Genomic DNA, 14,235 nt, shown 5'->3' on the forward strand with positions numbered 1-14,235 from the left:
CAAATGAATCAAATGTTGACAAAGTGATAACAGAATAGAAAGCAAATATTGATAAAACATTTCTTATGAACCACCCTTCACTAGATTATAGGCAGTTCCAGAAAAGTTTTCAGGCAGCTGAGTTGGCTCAATTAAAAGAAATCCAAAAGTAACAATTCAGTTTAGTGCAAGGCAGAACCAAATGTTGCACTTTGCATTATATTGACCTTTATATTTTGGAAAGATGATATGGTCTTACTTTGTTTCTGTAGCCTCTGATAGAACTTGGAGAACCTTAGATTAAAAAAAATGGTTTCCCTTAGTAAACAGTATGGGAACTTTGCAGGCAATGTGCATAACTTGGATACCTTCTGTAGGGCCAAAGTAGATGTTCAATGAATGTTGCCACTTCATTCCAATTCTCCTGCAAATTCCATTATTACACACTTGCCTCAAATGTGCCAGCAAGTTCTACTAGTACCGATGAGGTGGTTTGGAGAGCATGGAGAGAGGGTCACCTGATTTCACACATCATAAAAACCATGATATCCATAGTCTGCCAGTTATTTGGTGGAGGGAGAACTGTTTACATGAAGACAGCAGAAAGTGGGAAAATGAGTTGTGAAGGGAAAAAGCAGATTAGAAATGATAGAAAATATTTGTAGCTTGAGTGGTAGATAGGGGGTGGTTTGTTCTCCGAGCTTGCTGTTTAGCTTCCAAATGTTTCATCACCAGGCTAGGTGACATCTTCAGCGGGCCTTTGGTTGAAAGTTAAAACATCAGATTCCTAGTAAGTAAGTCACAGCTCCTGATTGTAAGTATCTGCAAGCTCAGGGCTGGCTACGGTCACAGGCTGTTCTGCCAAAAGGGCAGATGTGAGGGTTGGAAAGAAGGTTAAGGACAATGGCAGATACCAGAGCACAATGATAAAGAGAAGACTGAAGAGGAATTGCTGGGGGTTCCCTTATCAAGAACTATAAAAAACCAATTCATCACCTGTCTATGCTGCCTTGTTGAGACCTGGCTGATTTGTCAGGCACTATATAGAGCTGGTTCCTCTATTCCAGGGGTCTTCAAACTTGGCAACTTTAAGACTTGTGGACTTCAACTCCCAGAATTCTGGGAGTAGAAGTCCACAAGTCTTAAAGTTGCCAAGTTTGAAGACCCCTGCTCTATTCCTTACGGGAATAAAGGAAGGTGTCAGAATCTTCACATGTAGAGAATTGTCACTTGTCTGTTTGCTGAGGCTGGGAGGCCCAGTGAGTCTGCTGGTGTAAAGGAGGATATCAGGCTTCTAACTACTGCTGCCTCTGCCATTTCTCTGACTTAATTTGAATATTTTATATTTGAGGATTTTTCTCTTATATGCTTTGTCTGGACTGCTAAAGAAGGGCTTTTTGTTTTCAGCCCTTGACCTTGAATGCTTAAGAGTCTGCAGCAGGTTTTCTACATCCTTGCAGTCCAATGTTTGTTTGCTGTTACTCATGTGTCAGCTCCCCACCTCTGTCTGTAGGGGACTTTGCCACATGGATTAACTCTCTTCTTTCCATGGTATGCAGTGAGGGCTAGGATTTCCCTGAATAGAAATGCTGATTATGCCAACAGCCATCTGCTACCTAGAGCCCAGCTGGAGAAAAGTAAAGCAAAAAGATAGGAAAAACAAATGCTGCATTTAAACTAGGGTGTGTATAAAAAAGGATTGCACTTTTGTGTTAAGAGAGTGCAATCAACTTCTTGAAGTGACCTCCAGGTTCACACTGTGGAGCCTGGCAATGTGGTGAAGGTTTGTGCATACAGAGTAGTAGCAATGGGCACGTGGTTAGTGGTAGATTGGAAGAGAAGAATGTACAAATTCTGAGCTTCTCTACCAATTCTAGTCCTATTCACTGGCATATAGTTCTCAGTCTACTCCACCATCATCTACTATTCAAAACTCTACCACCAACCCTATTCTATTTATAGTGCACATTTAAAGTATCATTAAGGAAATTTACATCATTCCTGCAAATCCTTTCCCACATTTTTATCAAAATGCTTAAATTAGGGAGAGACTGGAGAGGAGGAGTCAGAGTTCCAAAACTGAAAAATGTAAGAACAAAGAAAAAAAAAGATAGTCTTGAGGAGTAACCTCAGAAAGACAGAAAGGAGAGTAATGCCATCTAATAAACAGGTGGATCACTTTTCATTTTGATTGTGGGCCCATCTGGATTTTATTTTAGAATAGAAATCTGAATATATACATACAGTTCCATGTTCTAATAAATCATGCATGTGGATAAGGGGGATGCTTCCTTTACCTATGAAATAATAGCAACAATCCTTTATCAAAGATCAGCTAAACCAAAATACCAATATGGAATACCTTCTAAACCCAAAAGAATAAAGCATATGAAATAAAATATGTTCAGAGACTTTTGTCTGACTTGTTGCCTCCTTTTCATTGCAACCATACAGAATTTGGCTAGTGTAATAGGGATAACATGGTTGACTTCTGAAAGGAGAAGGCTGATAATAGAATTGGGGAATGGAATGGAAGCATCAGCAATATGGAATCACTCAGAGGGTCACAAAATAATTTGGGAATAAAGAATTGGGAAAAGGCAATTATTGTCATACTATTGTATCTCTCTTAAGAAAATGGGGAACAGTGGATTGTATTTTAATTGATGCAAAAATGTTCCCCTTTTTGTTACTTTTTTCTCTATTTCCCCAACACATTTAAATGGACTTCTGGGCAATCTAAAAGCAGCTTGGTTTGGCATCAGATCCTAGCAAATAAATGTTTATCCATCCAACTAGAATAACCACGGAGAATCCTTAGTAAGGGGCTTGTCCATGTCATGACCACCTTCTCTATTGTATCCCTCAATAGAAGACTCTCTCCAGGTAATTATTCAGAAACATTCCTCTGGGGTCTAGTTTCTCACGAATACAACAGAACTTCTGAAAATCTGGGTACATCTTCTCAAAATCCTTCCGGGTACATGTATGGGCCTGGTGACAGAAAATACATTTTATGATATTGGTCTTGAAAATGGTGTCAACAACCATAGGATCACAACATCTACCCAGAAATAATTCACCTGTTGCCCTCTCGATGTGATTATATCGGCTATGGATGTTGCAAGTTGTAACCCAAAACTTTTGGTAAGCATCCTTCAATAATTCCTGATAGTAACTACAGATGGATGATACTGTAAAGTATATCAGTCTCTCTATATATACATCTATCAATCTGTCTGTCTTACTTTAGTCTGCTTAAAGTACTTAGCCTGAATTGGTTGTAATCTCTCAGTTTCTAATATAACTCCTAGGGACACTTAGAGGATCTACCAATACCTCATCTGCTAAATTTCTGCCCTGCCTGATTTTTTTGGGGTAAAATATTTTAAAGCATAACAAGATCTCATAATCTGAACTATAATTTATATTTCCAACATACTGTTGGAAATAAATCCCAGAGGCATTCTTAGGAAATAGAAAGATTGCTATCTGCAGTTCAGTACTTGCTTTCAAAGTTTATATATTTGTTTGAATATTTTAAAGCAAGATAAGAGTTGTGGATTTGTATAGTTTTCAGTTGGACACACTGAATACATACATATGAGAAATAATAGAACAATATAATTTAAGAGATGGAAGATAGTCTGCTCTACAGTGCAGGATCCGCTAATCTGGCATTTTCAAGAAATGGGCATTTGACCTCTTCAAACACCTTCAAACCGGTGGGAGAATCCACCATCTCCCCTGGCGGTCTATTCTATTGCTGTACAGCTCTTATGAATAGAATGTTTTTCTTGATCTAAATCTAAATCTACATCCTTCTAAGATAAGCCAAGAGGCAGAAGTTCTCAAAGACATCAGGGATGTTCATATGAGAGACAGTGAAAAAATGTCAAGGTGGTAGCATGCAGTACAGCATGGGAAAAATGGGTGGGACTTTGATCTTGCAATGCCAGACAGCATTTTCACTTATTTCAAGTCTCACTTTAGATTTGTCTCTGTCACTAACAGTTTTAGTGCATGCAATGCAAGGGTTGGAAAATCATAGAGATATTGTAGTCTTCCTGCCACCTTTTTATTTAAAGAAAAATTGCATTTTAGCCTAGCTTGTGCAAGAGAATAGGTCTCTTGAAATTGTATTGCCTTGAAATTTCAGAGCAATTTTCTTTTTTTGGACCTAGATCAACTAATTTTCATATTCATTTTATTTTTAATTATAGTCAAAAACTCCAAACCTGTAAGAGCTGAAGCTATTGTGGTAGGAACCAAGAATGCTAGAGCCAAACAAAATTGTTACATGACACTGAGCAGGTGCCTTAGTCTTCTTATCTCAAGGCTGACAAAAGAATTATTAGAACTGTACCAACTTTAAAAAGGTAGAAAAAAGGGTTTGGGATTTAAATCCTGGAGCTGCTGAATTCTGTGTCTTCATGTATACGACTTCTTCTGCAATAAAGCAGTTATTCTAAGCTGGGTTCAGCAGGGGCGTCCACTTGGACGCTGTTTTGAAAACTGTAGGATGGTGAGTGTGCTACTATGATTAAAGCTCCACTTGTTTTTCATGTATATACAAACAAGGTGAGGCTTCAATCATAACACACTTGCCATTTTGCAGATTTTTTGACATCCATCTGTGGAGACCCTTAGAGTTGAACATATGAAAGTTTTGTCGTGAGATCACTACTAAATGTATGGATGAATCCCTACATCAGTGGTTCTCAACCTTTCTAATGCCGCGACCCCATAATACAGTTCCCATGTTGTGGTGACCCCCAACCACTTATACATCACCGGGTGCCAGGGGCGTGGCCAAAGAAAAGGGGAAAAAAATGGCGGACAGCCTTGTTTGGCGACCCCCGTGAAATGGTCATTCGACCCCAAATGGGGTCCCGACCCACAGGTTGAGAACCACTGCCCTACGTAGTAGAGATTTATTGCTGTATCTGGTGGGAAGTCTGACAAAGCCCTGTGACACAGTTGGGTTCAAGGCCAGCACTTAAGAAGAACAATTATGGAGCAAACAGTCAATCTTAGTATGGTACCCAATTTTGGATAGCACATAGGAAATAGTCGTATCAGATCAGGCTGTCTCTCTAATTGATAAATGACTGCACCATAGTGGTACAATAGAATGCAGTACTGCAGGCTAATTCTGCTAACTGCCAACTGCCAGCAGTTCGAGTCTCACCGGCTCAAGGTTGACTCAGCTTTTCATCCTCCAAGGTCAGTAAAATGAGGACCCAGAATGTTGGGGGCAATATGCTGACTCTGGGCTGTAAAGCACTGTGAAGCAGTATATGTCTAAGTGCTATTGCTATTTGTGTGTGTGTGTGTGTGTGTGTTCTTTATGTGCAAAAATGATCTAACTCTGCAAGGGAAAAAGTGCCTGTGTTTACTAGAAGAAAAGAATTTAACCTAATACCTTTGCCCAGTGTGGTCTCCCTCCAAACTTCTTCATGACACCTTCATAGGCAAGCCAGTAGTTAAGGCGTGGAACATCTTTCCCATAAGGCCTTGAGAAAGAGGAAGAAGCAGAAAGTGAGAACAGGGACTGAATGACTCTCCCTTAAAGAACACATTTGACTGGCTCATTACAGAGGGAAGCTTCTGCTTTGCCACATCACGACCACCACCATCACCCCCATTTGGAAGTCATCCTGAAGGCACCTTAAATGTGAATTCTTCATACTGCCTTCATCATGGGGATTTCAGATACATTTAGCCTGGTGCTTAGCTCACAAGGAGCAATTTCAGCTCATTTGTTTGATTTACAGTACCCAATAGCTTAGTGCTATTTCAGCAGTAAGGGAGGGAATGACTTTTGTTTTAACCTGGCTTTTTTCCAACAAGTCAAGATTCTGCAAGCCCGCATGGTTAAACAATCTTTGTTTTTTCTTTTCTTTTAACTCACAAAGCTGAGCATGAGGGGGAGGGTTGTTAGCTCAGAAAGTGCACATGCCATAAACACTGGGTGACTTTGCTTTCAGCTATCTGTGAAATGGGGGGGGGGAATAGTGGTTCAAAATTAGTGGTGAGGAGAGAGGTCATGCACATTTTGTAACGTGGTAATGCTGCTGGATTGCTGCAAGCATGATTGCAAATGCAGAAGATATCTTCAGTAGTAGTAGAGGCATGATGAGATCATTGTAGGGGCTGGGACTTCTTGAAGAGCTTCCAATCTTCTACCACAAAAAAGTTTCAGTCTAACTTTCTGAATCAGCATATGTGCAGTAGCTTGTAGAATGATCTCTAGCCTGAGCCCTTCCAGATATGTTTGAACTTCAGCTCTATGAAATCCCTGATGGGCCAGGAATTCTGGTAGTTACATTTTCAGTAAATTGTTGAAAGGGAAGGCTGTTCTAAAATGACTCTTTGTAGGGAAGGAAAGTGGGTGTTGAGGAATAGAAACCCGTTCCTCCAGCACTTCTGGAGGAGTGCTGCATAAATTGACCAGTAAATGTTCATCTCACCAACAAGCACCACCAGTCCAGATAGTCATCTGAAAAGCATTGTTCCAGACAACTGATATGTGTTACCGAGAGTGACCATATTGAATGTCATTGACAAGTGTTGGGTCAGAATGTACCACTACTTCTTTTGTAGCTGAAACTCAGCTTTAAAATAATAATAATAGCGAGGGTAGCAGAGGTCATGTTATTATATTGATTTATGCTGGTGAAGTGTAAACTCACTGCCAGAGTGCTGGTTCTTCAGGGTGCTTTTCTGGTGGTTGCCATTCCCTCCCCCAAAGAACATCCTATGGACCACCTTGAGCATCCTAGGGAGGAAGCTTCTGGAAATAAAACAATGGCTATTAGTAGGAAGGCAACTACCCTTGTTTCTTCAGAAGCTCTCTCTGTGCCAGACTAATATCATAGATGGGAGATTCTGGGAAAGAAAACAGAGGTGCTCTGCTAGAGACTGCCTTTAAAGTTGAATGGAAGGTATAGAAATCATGAGGAGCCAAAACAGGATTCATTCATCCCTTTTCAATCTACTAATCTTTCATGTTTTAAGCTCTGCCTTTTTGACCTAGGGTTAATTAAGCTTCAGTTTAGTTTTCATTGGCCTTGAAAGAAACAATGCCTCCAGTCACCCAGCTCGCCTTCTCCAGTTATGCCTGTCCCCTTCTCACCTGTACATAATAATGTTGATGTAACAGCTATTCCTCTGGAAACAAGGGCTCAGGAGGAGGTCATCCCCCCGGGTGAAGCGCACTTCTACTGGATAGTGGGCTACCATTTTGGGGTTGGTCTCCAATATCCCCTTTAGCTCCAGAAGAGCATCTTTTGTTTTTTCACTACCAAAAAAAAAAAAAAAAAAAGACTCACTGGTCAAATCATACAGTATTTTAGAATGGAGATATCTTTCCATCACTACCCATGCCTTCTCATGAGTTGTAGGAACCATAGAGATGACCTTGGAGAAGAAATCCAGAAGTTGTTAGGCCAACAGATATTGCTGAAGGATACATTAAACACAAGATGGGGGAGGGAGTATGAGGAAGAGACTTAAATTCCCCAGTATTTATTTGTTTGTTTGTTTGTTTGTTTGCTTGTTTAGAAAATTTATATTGCTGCCTATTCACACATGGCGACTCAAGGTGGCTTACAGGACATAAAAACACAATATAAAAGAAATAAAAATAATAAAAAATAAAAATAATAAAATAATAACTCTACAGATGATCTTCTGTATTCGAAAATGTTACCAGAATGGAACCAATTTGCAATTACAAGACTATACATTCAACGGGCAAAGGTATAGTAATAAATATACTCTGAATTCAAAGGTGATCATAGTGATCATCATGTCAGATAAGCTTTACGGCAAGATCTTGCTTCAGCAAACAGTCTGAATTCTGATGTTACACATGGAACGGACTGAGCCTCTGAGTCAAGATCTAAATGACAAGGGCCAGAAAGAGTGGATCCTGATGTCCTCTCATCACAGTTGCTGGGATGGGTCCTTTAATGATCTTTTTATCAGCTGAGGATAACTCTTTAGCAAGGGGCATGATAAATTTTATTTGACTTGTTTTCTGTTTCTTATTCTTTGAATACTTTGGACATCATCCGGCCTACTTTGGTTGGGTGACTTTTTCCTTGTATGATGGGCTTCCCTGATCTCAGAGACCTGTTTCCTTTTCTTCTTCAACCTTTAAATTCATTGTACTGTGGAGCTGTTATTATTACATATTTTATTCTAGATGTATATTCAACTCTGTGTCTCTGTGTGTATTCCTACATTGTCCTATATGTATATTCAACAATATATATATAGAATCCTGCATTATCAATTCAATGCAGTGAACATACCAATATTCCTATTTTCCCAATAATAACCCCCGTGTACTGGGTTGGTCTGTGAGAGACTGACTGGCCCAAAGTCACTCAGATGGCTTTCATGCCTAATAATATCCTAGAACTTACAGTCTCCTTTCTAGACCAGCATCTTAACCACTACATCAAACTGACTCTCAGTCTCAAATAATTCAGGGAGAACAGGATCATGAACACACAGTGAAATAGATTTAACTTTTTTGATGGTAGAGGTGTGCATGTTAAATATCAAATATACTCCAGATATTGTGGAATCTAGAGAGACCCATTTGACTTACATGGGAATGGCCCAATCTTGCACATGCTGCTTGAATCGACATTCATAGTTGAAGATTTTGTAGCTCAAATTCACATTTTCCACTTTGCCAGTGAAGAGGAACCAAAAGAAGAAGCGATTGATCCAAGCTACCAAGAAGGGCAGGAATGTGCTGAAGGTGAAGGAGAAAGAATAAGCTGAGAAGGACTAGCTCAGTGCTGGAACACCTGCTCTGCTAAAACCCTCAGATGATATAGCTGCAGGATTGATTCTCAAGCTTGGCAATCTTAAGATGTGTGGACTTCAACTCCCAGAATTCCTCAGACAGCATGGGGAATAATTCCTCTCCTGGCAGTCAGGAACAAAAATCTTTCCCAGTTTGGCACTTTCCAAATCTTTGATTACAACTCTGTGACCACCCTTCTCTGATCTGATATAATCCAGATATGATGCAATTGCTTTGCCCATAATTTCCTGATGCCATGGCCAGGTTGAGTGCCCCTAGTCAAACATTCCTGGGCTATACTGAAAAATATCTTGAGCTGCTGAAATTCTGTTTCCCTCATTCCTACTTTGCAGAAGCAGCTGAGGCAGTGGTGGTGGGGAGTCAATGCTGGAAGTCATCAAAGAGAGCTTTGTAGTACAAGACTTTTGCTGGATAGGCAATAAAAGCCTTCACTATTGTTGCATTTGAGCAAGCTGTTCGTGTCACAGAAATTATTGACTAGCACTGTGTGGAGTCTTTTTGTAGCTTACAAAAAGGATGAAAAGGAAGCCATCTGGGAGTGGCAACATATGACTAGAACTGTTGGCATTTCTTCCATGGTCTCTTTCTTGGTTAAGTACAAGGCTAGAAATATCAGAGACTAAACAGCTTTCTATAAATAAATTACTGGAGAGGTTTGACTTGGGCCTGTAATCAACTTTGTTATTCATTATTTCCCTGGGTGCATTCTAGCAGGCAAAGAAACCTTGCTATCACTCTTCATAGTTATTTGGGCCTTGATTTCAATAGAATAGCACAATTATGGAGAAATCTCTAGCCAAACTTGGCTGATCTTGAAAACCTATGCAAAACCAATTCTCATTTGATTTGATGAGAAACCACCAGGAAATGTCTGGGCTATGGTCTAACCTGAAAATTAAAATAAATAAATAAATAAAAAAGAAACGGCAAACCACTTTAGTATAGTTGCTAAGAATACTGTCTCAATTTGTGAACACCATGCAAATGAGATTTTACTTTTCAACAGCTGATGGATGGATGGATGGATGATGTGCCATCAAGTTACTTTCAACTCCTAAGCAACCACATAGATTTTTCTCCATGACAACCCATCCCTAACCCTCTTCTTTCAAGTCTCCCAATGGTGCACTCATCGCCACTGTAAGTGGGTGAAGCAATTTCTTTTCTCTATCAATTCAGCAACCTCACAAAGGTGCTTTCATCTTCTGCCCACCAGAGGAAAGCCTAAGTTCAGCTATCACACTACTAGAATAAAGAGTGAGATTTACAACAGTAGTAGTAGATTCTGCATGTGTCTGTCTATGTTTAATTTTGCTTGATTAATAGTGTGGGATGAAATCCCTTGACTTCCAGGAGTAAAAATTAATCAGAATATCAAATATTCTGTCCCAGGTTGATATATTTTAATTCATTTTTGAAGTCTTAGAGAAGGGGTGAATAAATTCTTGAGTCACAACTAAAGCAACCCAACCCAAGTTAACCTGTACAGAAAACCTCCTTGGAAGCAGAACATTTTGAGATATGAACAAGACAAATGAAGTCCTTCCATCCATCAGGCAATAAAATTTCACTGTGTTGCAGAGATGTAGAAACTAACCTGATCCAAAGAAAGAACTCCAACAGATAATATCCAATGGCATAATCCCAAAACCAGTTTGCTGAGGAAGAGGGAGGCTGCAAAAGCAAGAGTATTGGATTTTTATGAACTTTTCAGAAGGCTGGGGATATGACTTTTAAGCCCATGGTATTGTGAGAACCACCTATTGCTAAGTTCATCATAAACCTCAGTATATACCGACATGGAATTGATTGATTGCACTGATATCCCATCTTTTATTTTTCAGAGCTCATATAGGGGCTTATATGGGGTCCTGCCCTCAATTTATGCCATCATCCACCACCTTGTGAGGTGTGAAGTACTTTGGTTAGAGAGACTGAGTGATCGATCCAAACTCACACAGTGAATTTCATGGTTGGGTCTCTCTGATCCAAGTCCAGTGCTTCAATCATTTAATTTTACTGGATAGACTAGCCTCTCTCAACTGGGAGCTTTGAGATGGTCTGGGAACAGTTGACAGGGATTAGCATTGTAAAGTCCTATTTGTGTTGAGATTAGATGTAACTTCTTGATCTGTAAAGTGATGACAGTTATGATTTACCTAAAAGGGAGGTTGAATAAGGAAAAAAAGATAACAGGTACCCTCTGTTGGAAGTCCTGTTGAAATGAGTAAGACCCAGGTCACCCCATAGCAACTGGAATGTTCTTAATCTCTGCCTCCCTAATTTTTTGTCTCAAATAAAGTTAATGGTAAATTACTTTCATCATGATAGAATGAACTCACCTTGTTGGTATGATCTTGGTAGATGATGCTCACATTTTCACTGTGAGGGAACCAAAGGAAGCGGAAATACTCAGATTTCTTCAGGTGATTTTCTAGGTTGTCAAGAACCTACAAGACGTCCAAATTGAGAGCTGAAAGGATACCTCTTTAAATTGGGTGATATTGCTCAGGCTTCTAGTTTGGTGGGCCACTGGTGTGACATGCTAAATAATTCATGTTCAAGAGTAAAATTATGAATGTACTATTTCTCACACTTCGTCTAGATCATGGGTGTCAAACTGCCGGCCAGATTTATCACGCCAAAATCACGCCCACCCCATTGCCGGCAATGGGAAAAAAGTTGCGATATGTCGCAACACATCACGTGACATCATGAGTTTGACACCATGCTCTAGATCATGGGTGTCAAATCATCACATCACGTGACGTGTCGCAATGCATCGCAACTCTTTTTGCATTGCCAGCAATGAAACCAGGGCCAGCAGTTTGACACCCCTGCGATCCTCAAGGAGGCATGCATCATACTCTCCTCCATTTTTACTCACCACAACAGCTGTGTGAAATAGGTAGATTGGGTTGAGCAATAATGACCAGCCCCCTGCCATCCCTAAGAGCTTCCTTGGTGAGGTTAACCTGGGTTTCTCTACTTTTAATCCAATATTTTACTAGCACTGCTCTTCTCTGCAAAAGGATGATTTTTTTTTCATCCTATTAATTTGCTGCAAGAAAAGGACACAAACAGTTTATACTCTTCCTAACAGCAAAGATAGTTCAACAGTGAAAATGGCTGTCATCCCTTTCATTGGCTGGACAGTTATCTTCTGGGGACGTTTAACTGGGATTCCTGCCCTGAATAAAGCAGTATTTTTTAACCTTGGCAGCTTGAAGGTTCCTTTGCTTACACCTTTGCTCTGGAGATGGGAGCCAAGACTGCAGAATTAATAAACCAGATAGTCAATTTGGTATAGTGATTAAAGTGCTGGCCTAGAAAGCAGGAGATTGTGAGCTCTAATCCCACCTTAGACCTGAAAGCTGCCTGGGTAACCTTGGGCTAGTCATTCTCTGTCAGCCCAACCCAGATTACAGGGTTATTGTTATGGGGAAAATAGGACGAAGGAGTGTTATATATGTTACCTATAAGGTAATAAAGATGGGGTAAAAATCTAATAAATAAATTAACTGGCAGCGACACTGACACAGTTGAGGACCACGTTAGATCAGCCTCTCTCAAACTTTTTACACCTGCCATCTTCTTTGACTGCCAATCATTGCCAAAGAATAGGTTGAGTTTTCTCAACAGAATAAATAGAATAGAATGTACACTAATTGGCATACATTAAAATGGAATTTCATTGCATACAGCTCTCAAAGGGTCACCACCTCCAATATACACTACATAAATATGACAAAAATAAATAAATAAATAAATAAATACAGAATTATGCATATATACCCACATATATTATATGACACAGAGAAACAACAGTCTATTTCGGGTTATGTATACATGTGCATGGCGAGAAAAATGAATCTTGCGAGTTTACCAGACAGATGGCATAGGGAACAAAGCTATTACAGAATTGGGTAGTCCTGCTAGAAATACTTCGAAACCTCCTCCCAGAGGGGAGCAACAGAAACAGACTGTAAAGTGGTTGTGTGGGGTCTCTAACAATGCTTTGAGCTCTAAGCACATAGCATTTACAAGCAGCATCCTGAATACCAGAGACTGAGCTTCCTACGATCTTCTCGACTGTCTTTACCATTCTCTGCATGGACTTTCTATCTGAGGCATTGCTGCCACTAAACCAGGCAGTGATACTGTTTGTTAAAATGCTTTCAATTGTGCCTCTGTAATAAGTGGCCAGGACAGAAGGAGAAAGATGTGCTCTCCTCATCCGATGTAGGAAATGCAGATGCTGGTTTGCACGCTTCACTAAGGATGACATGTGGAGAGACCAATTCAGATTGTTAGTTATCTGTACCCCCAGATACTTAATACTGTTGACCACCTCTACAGCTGCATCCTTGATACTGAGTGGAATATGATTATGCCGGCTCTTTCTAAAATCTACAACGATCTCCTTTATTTTATCAACATTTAGAACCAGGTTTCTTTTATTGCACCAGTCCAACAGAGCCTTCACCTCTTCCCTATAAGCATCTTCATTGTCATCCCAGATAAGACCCACCACTGCTGTGTCATCTGCATACTTCAGAATATGATTCATAGCAGATTTGGCACAGCAGTTCCTTTCTGCAGCCAAGGAATTTGGTTTGCCGTTATGTTTTCACCTATGCATATGAGGCCAAGGGAACTAAGAAGCACAAGTTACATGCAGGAACTAAAGGAGTAAAATATATTGGACAAGAATGGTCCATGGAGACAAACAAAGAAGGTGAGCAGCCAATGAAGCTCAACAATTCATATAAAAATAGCATCTGTTTGTACAACCTAATCTGTGCAAAATCAGAAAAATGAGATATACATGTGCCAAAGAAGATCATGGCACAAAGAAAAGGAAAAAAAGTTGGGGAGGGGGAATATTTCTCTTAATTTTGCTCTCTCCAGCTGCTTCAGGGAACAGGAAAAGCTTTGAGGATAAACAATGTAATATTCAAGTATATTTATGGAATTGCTGAAAACCAATCAAAGAAGAGAAAAGAAAGAGACCACTCTGATTCAGGTATTACATGTAAATGTGAAACCACTACCTTCTGCATCAAAGGTCAGTATTTCCCAGTGACATAATGCTTGATCCATGTCATTCATAAAATTATAGGTTCAGATTTATGTCTTTTGGACATCTGCATTCAGCCCTTCCTCTTTTAAAATAAGAAGTGCTGCTTCTTATCCCACTTGACCTTGGTGAATTAGAAAGTCTTCTTAGCATTCTGTTTCCAGTATCCAGCCTAGTGCCTCTGGAAGCCTATAATCAGAATAGGAAGCTGACAAGTCTCCCTTATTAATGGCCCTTCCTTTGCCAGTACCAGGTATTCAGAGATTCAGTTGTTCTGAAGGTTTAATTCCACTATTGTAATTAATTGCAATTGGATTAATCCATTATA

General features: G+C 39.8%; 1 protein-coding gene across 4 annotated transcripts in view; it reads right to left on the reverse strand.

The window, feature by feature from the left end:
• Window positions 1–1,616: 1,616 nt before the first annotated feature.
• The window catches only part of LOC120309115 (L-gulonolactone oxidase-like), a 37,573-nt gene continuing 24,954 nt past the window's right edge, over window positions 1,617–14,235 (reverse strand). For 3 of the 4 annotated variants that reach the window (XM_039345968.1, XM_039345967.1, XM_039345966.1), the window contains 6 exons: window positions 11,170–11,277; window positions 10,425–10,501; window positions 8,603–8,752; window positions 7,118–7,282; window positions 5,405–5,495; window positions 1,617–2,973 (listed from right to left, as the gene is read on the reverse strand). In XM_039345968.1, the coding sequence (XP_039201902.1) occupies window positions 2,845–2,973; window positions 5,405–5,495; window positions 7,118–7,282; window positions 8,603–8,752; window positions 10,425–10,501; window positions 11,170–11,277 (720 nt within the window). In that variant the 3' untranslated portion in view covers window positions 1,617–2,844. Of the gene's footprint in view, window positions 2,974–5,404; window positions 5,496–6,674; window positions 6,776–7,117; window positions 7,283–8,602; window positions 8,753–10,424; window positions 10,502–11,169; window positions 11,278–14,235 lie in introns of all 4 variants that reach the window. The other variant, XM_039345969.1, reaches the window with a different exon arrangement.

Source organism: Crotalus tigris, unplaced genomic scaffold (genome assembly GCF_016545835.1).
Source record: "Crotalus tigris isolate CLP2741 ecotype Arizona unplaced genomic scaffold, ASM1654583v1 scf7180000017987.690289119674:8195010, whole genome shotgun sequence".
Taxonomy (NCBI): Eukaryota; Metazoa; Chordata; class Lepidosauria; order Squamata; family Viperidae; genus Crotalus; species Crotalus tigris.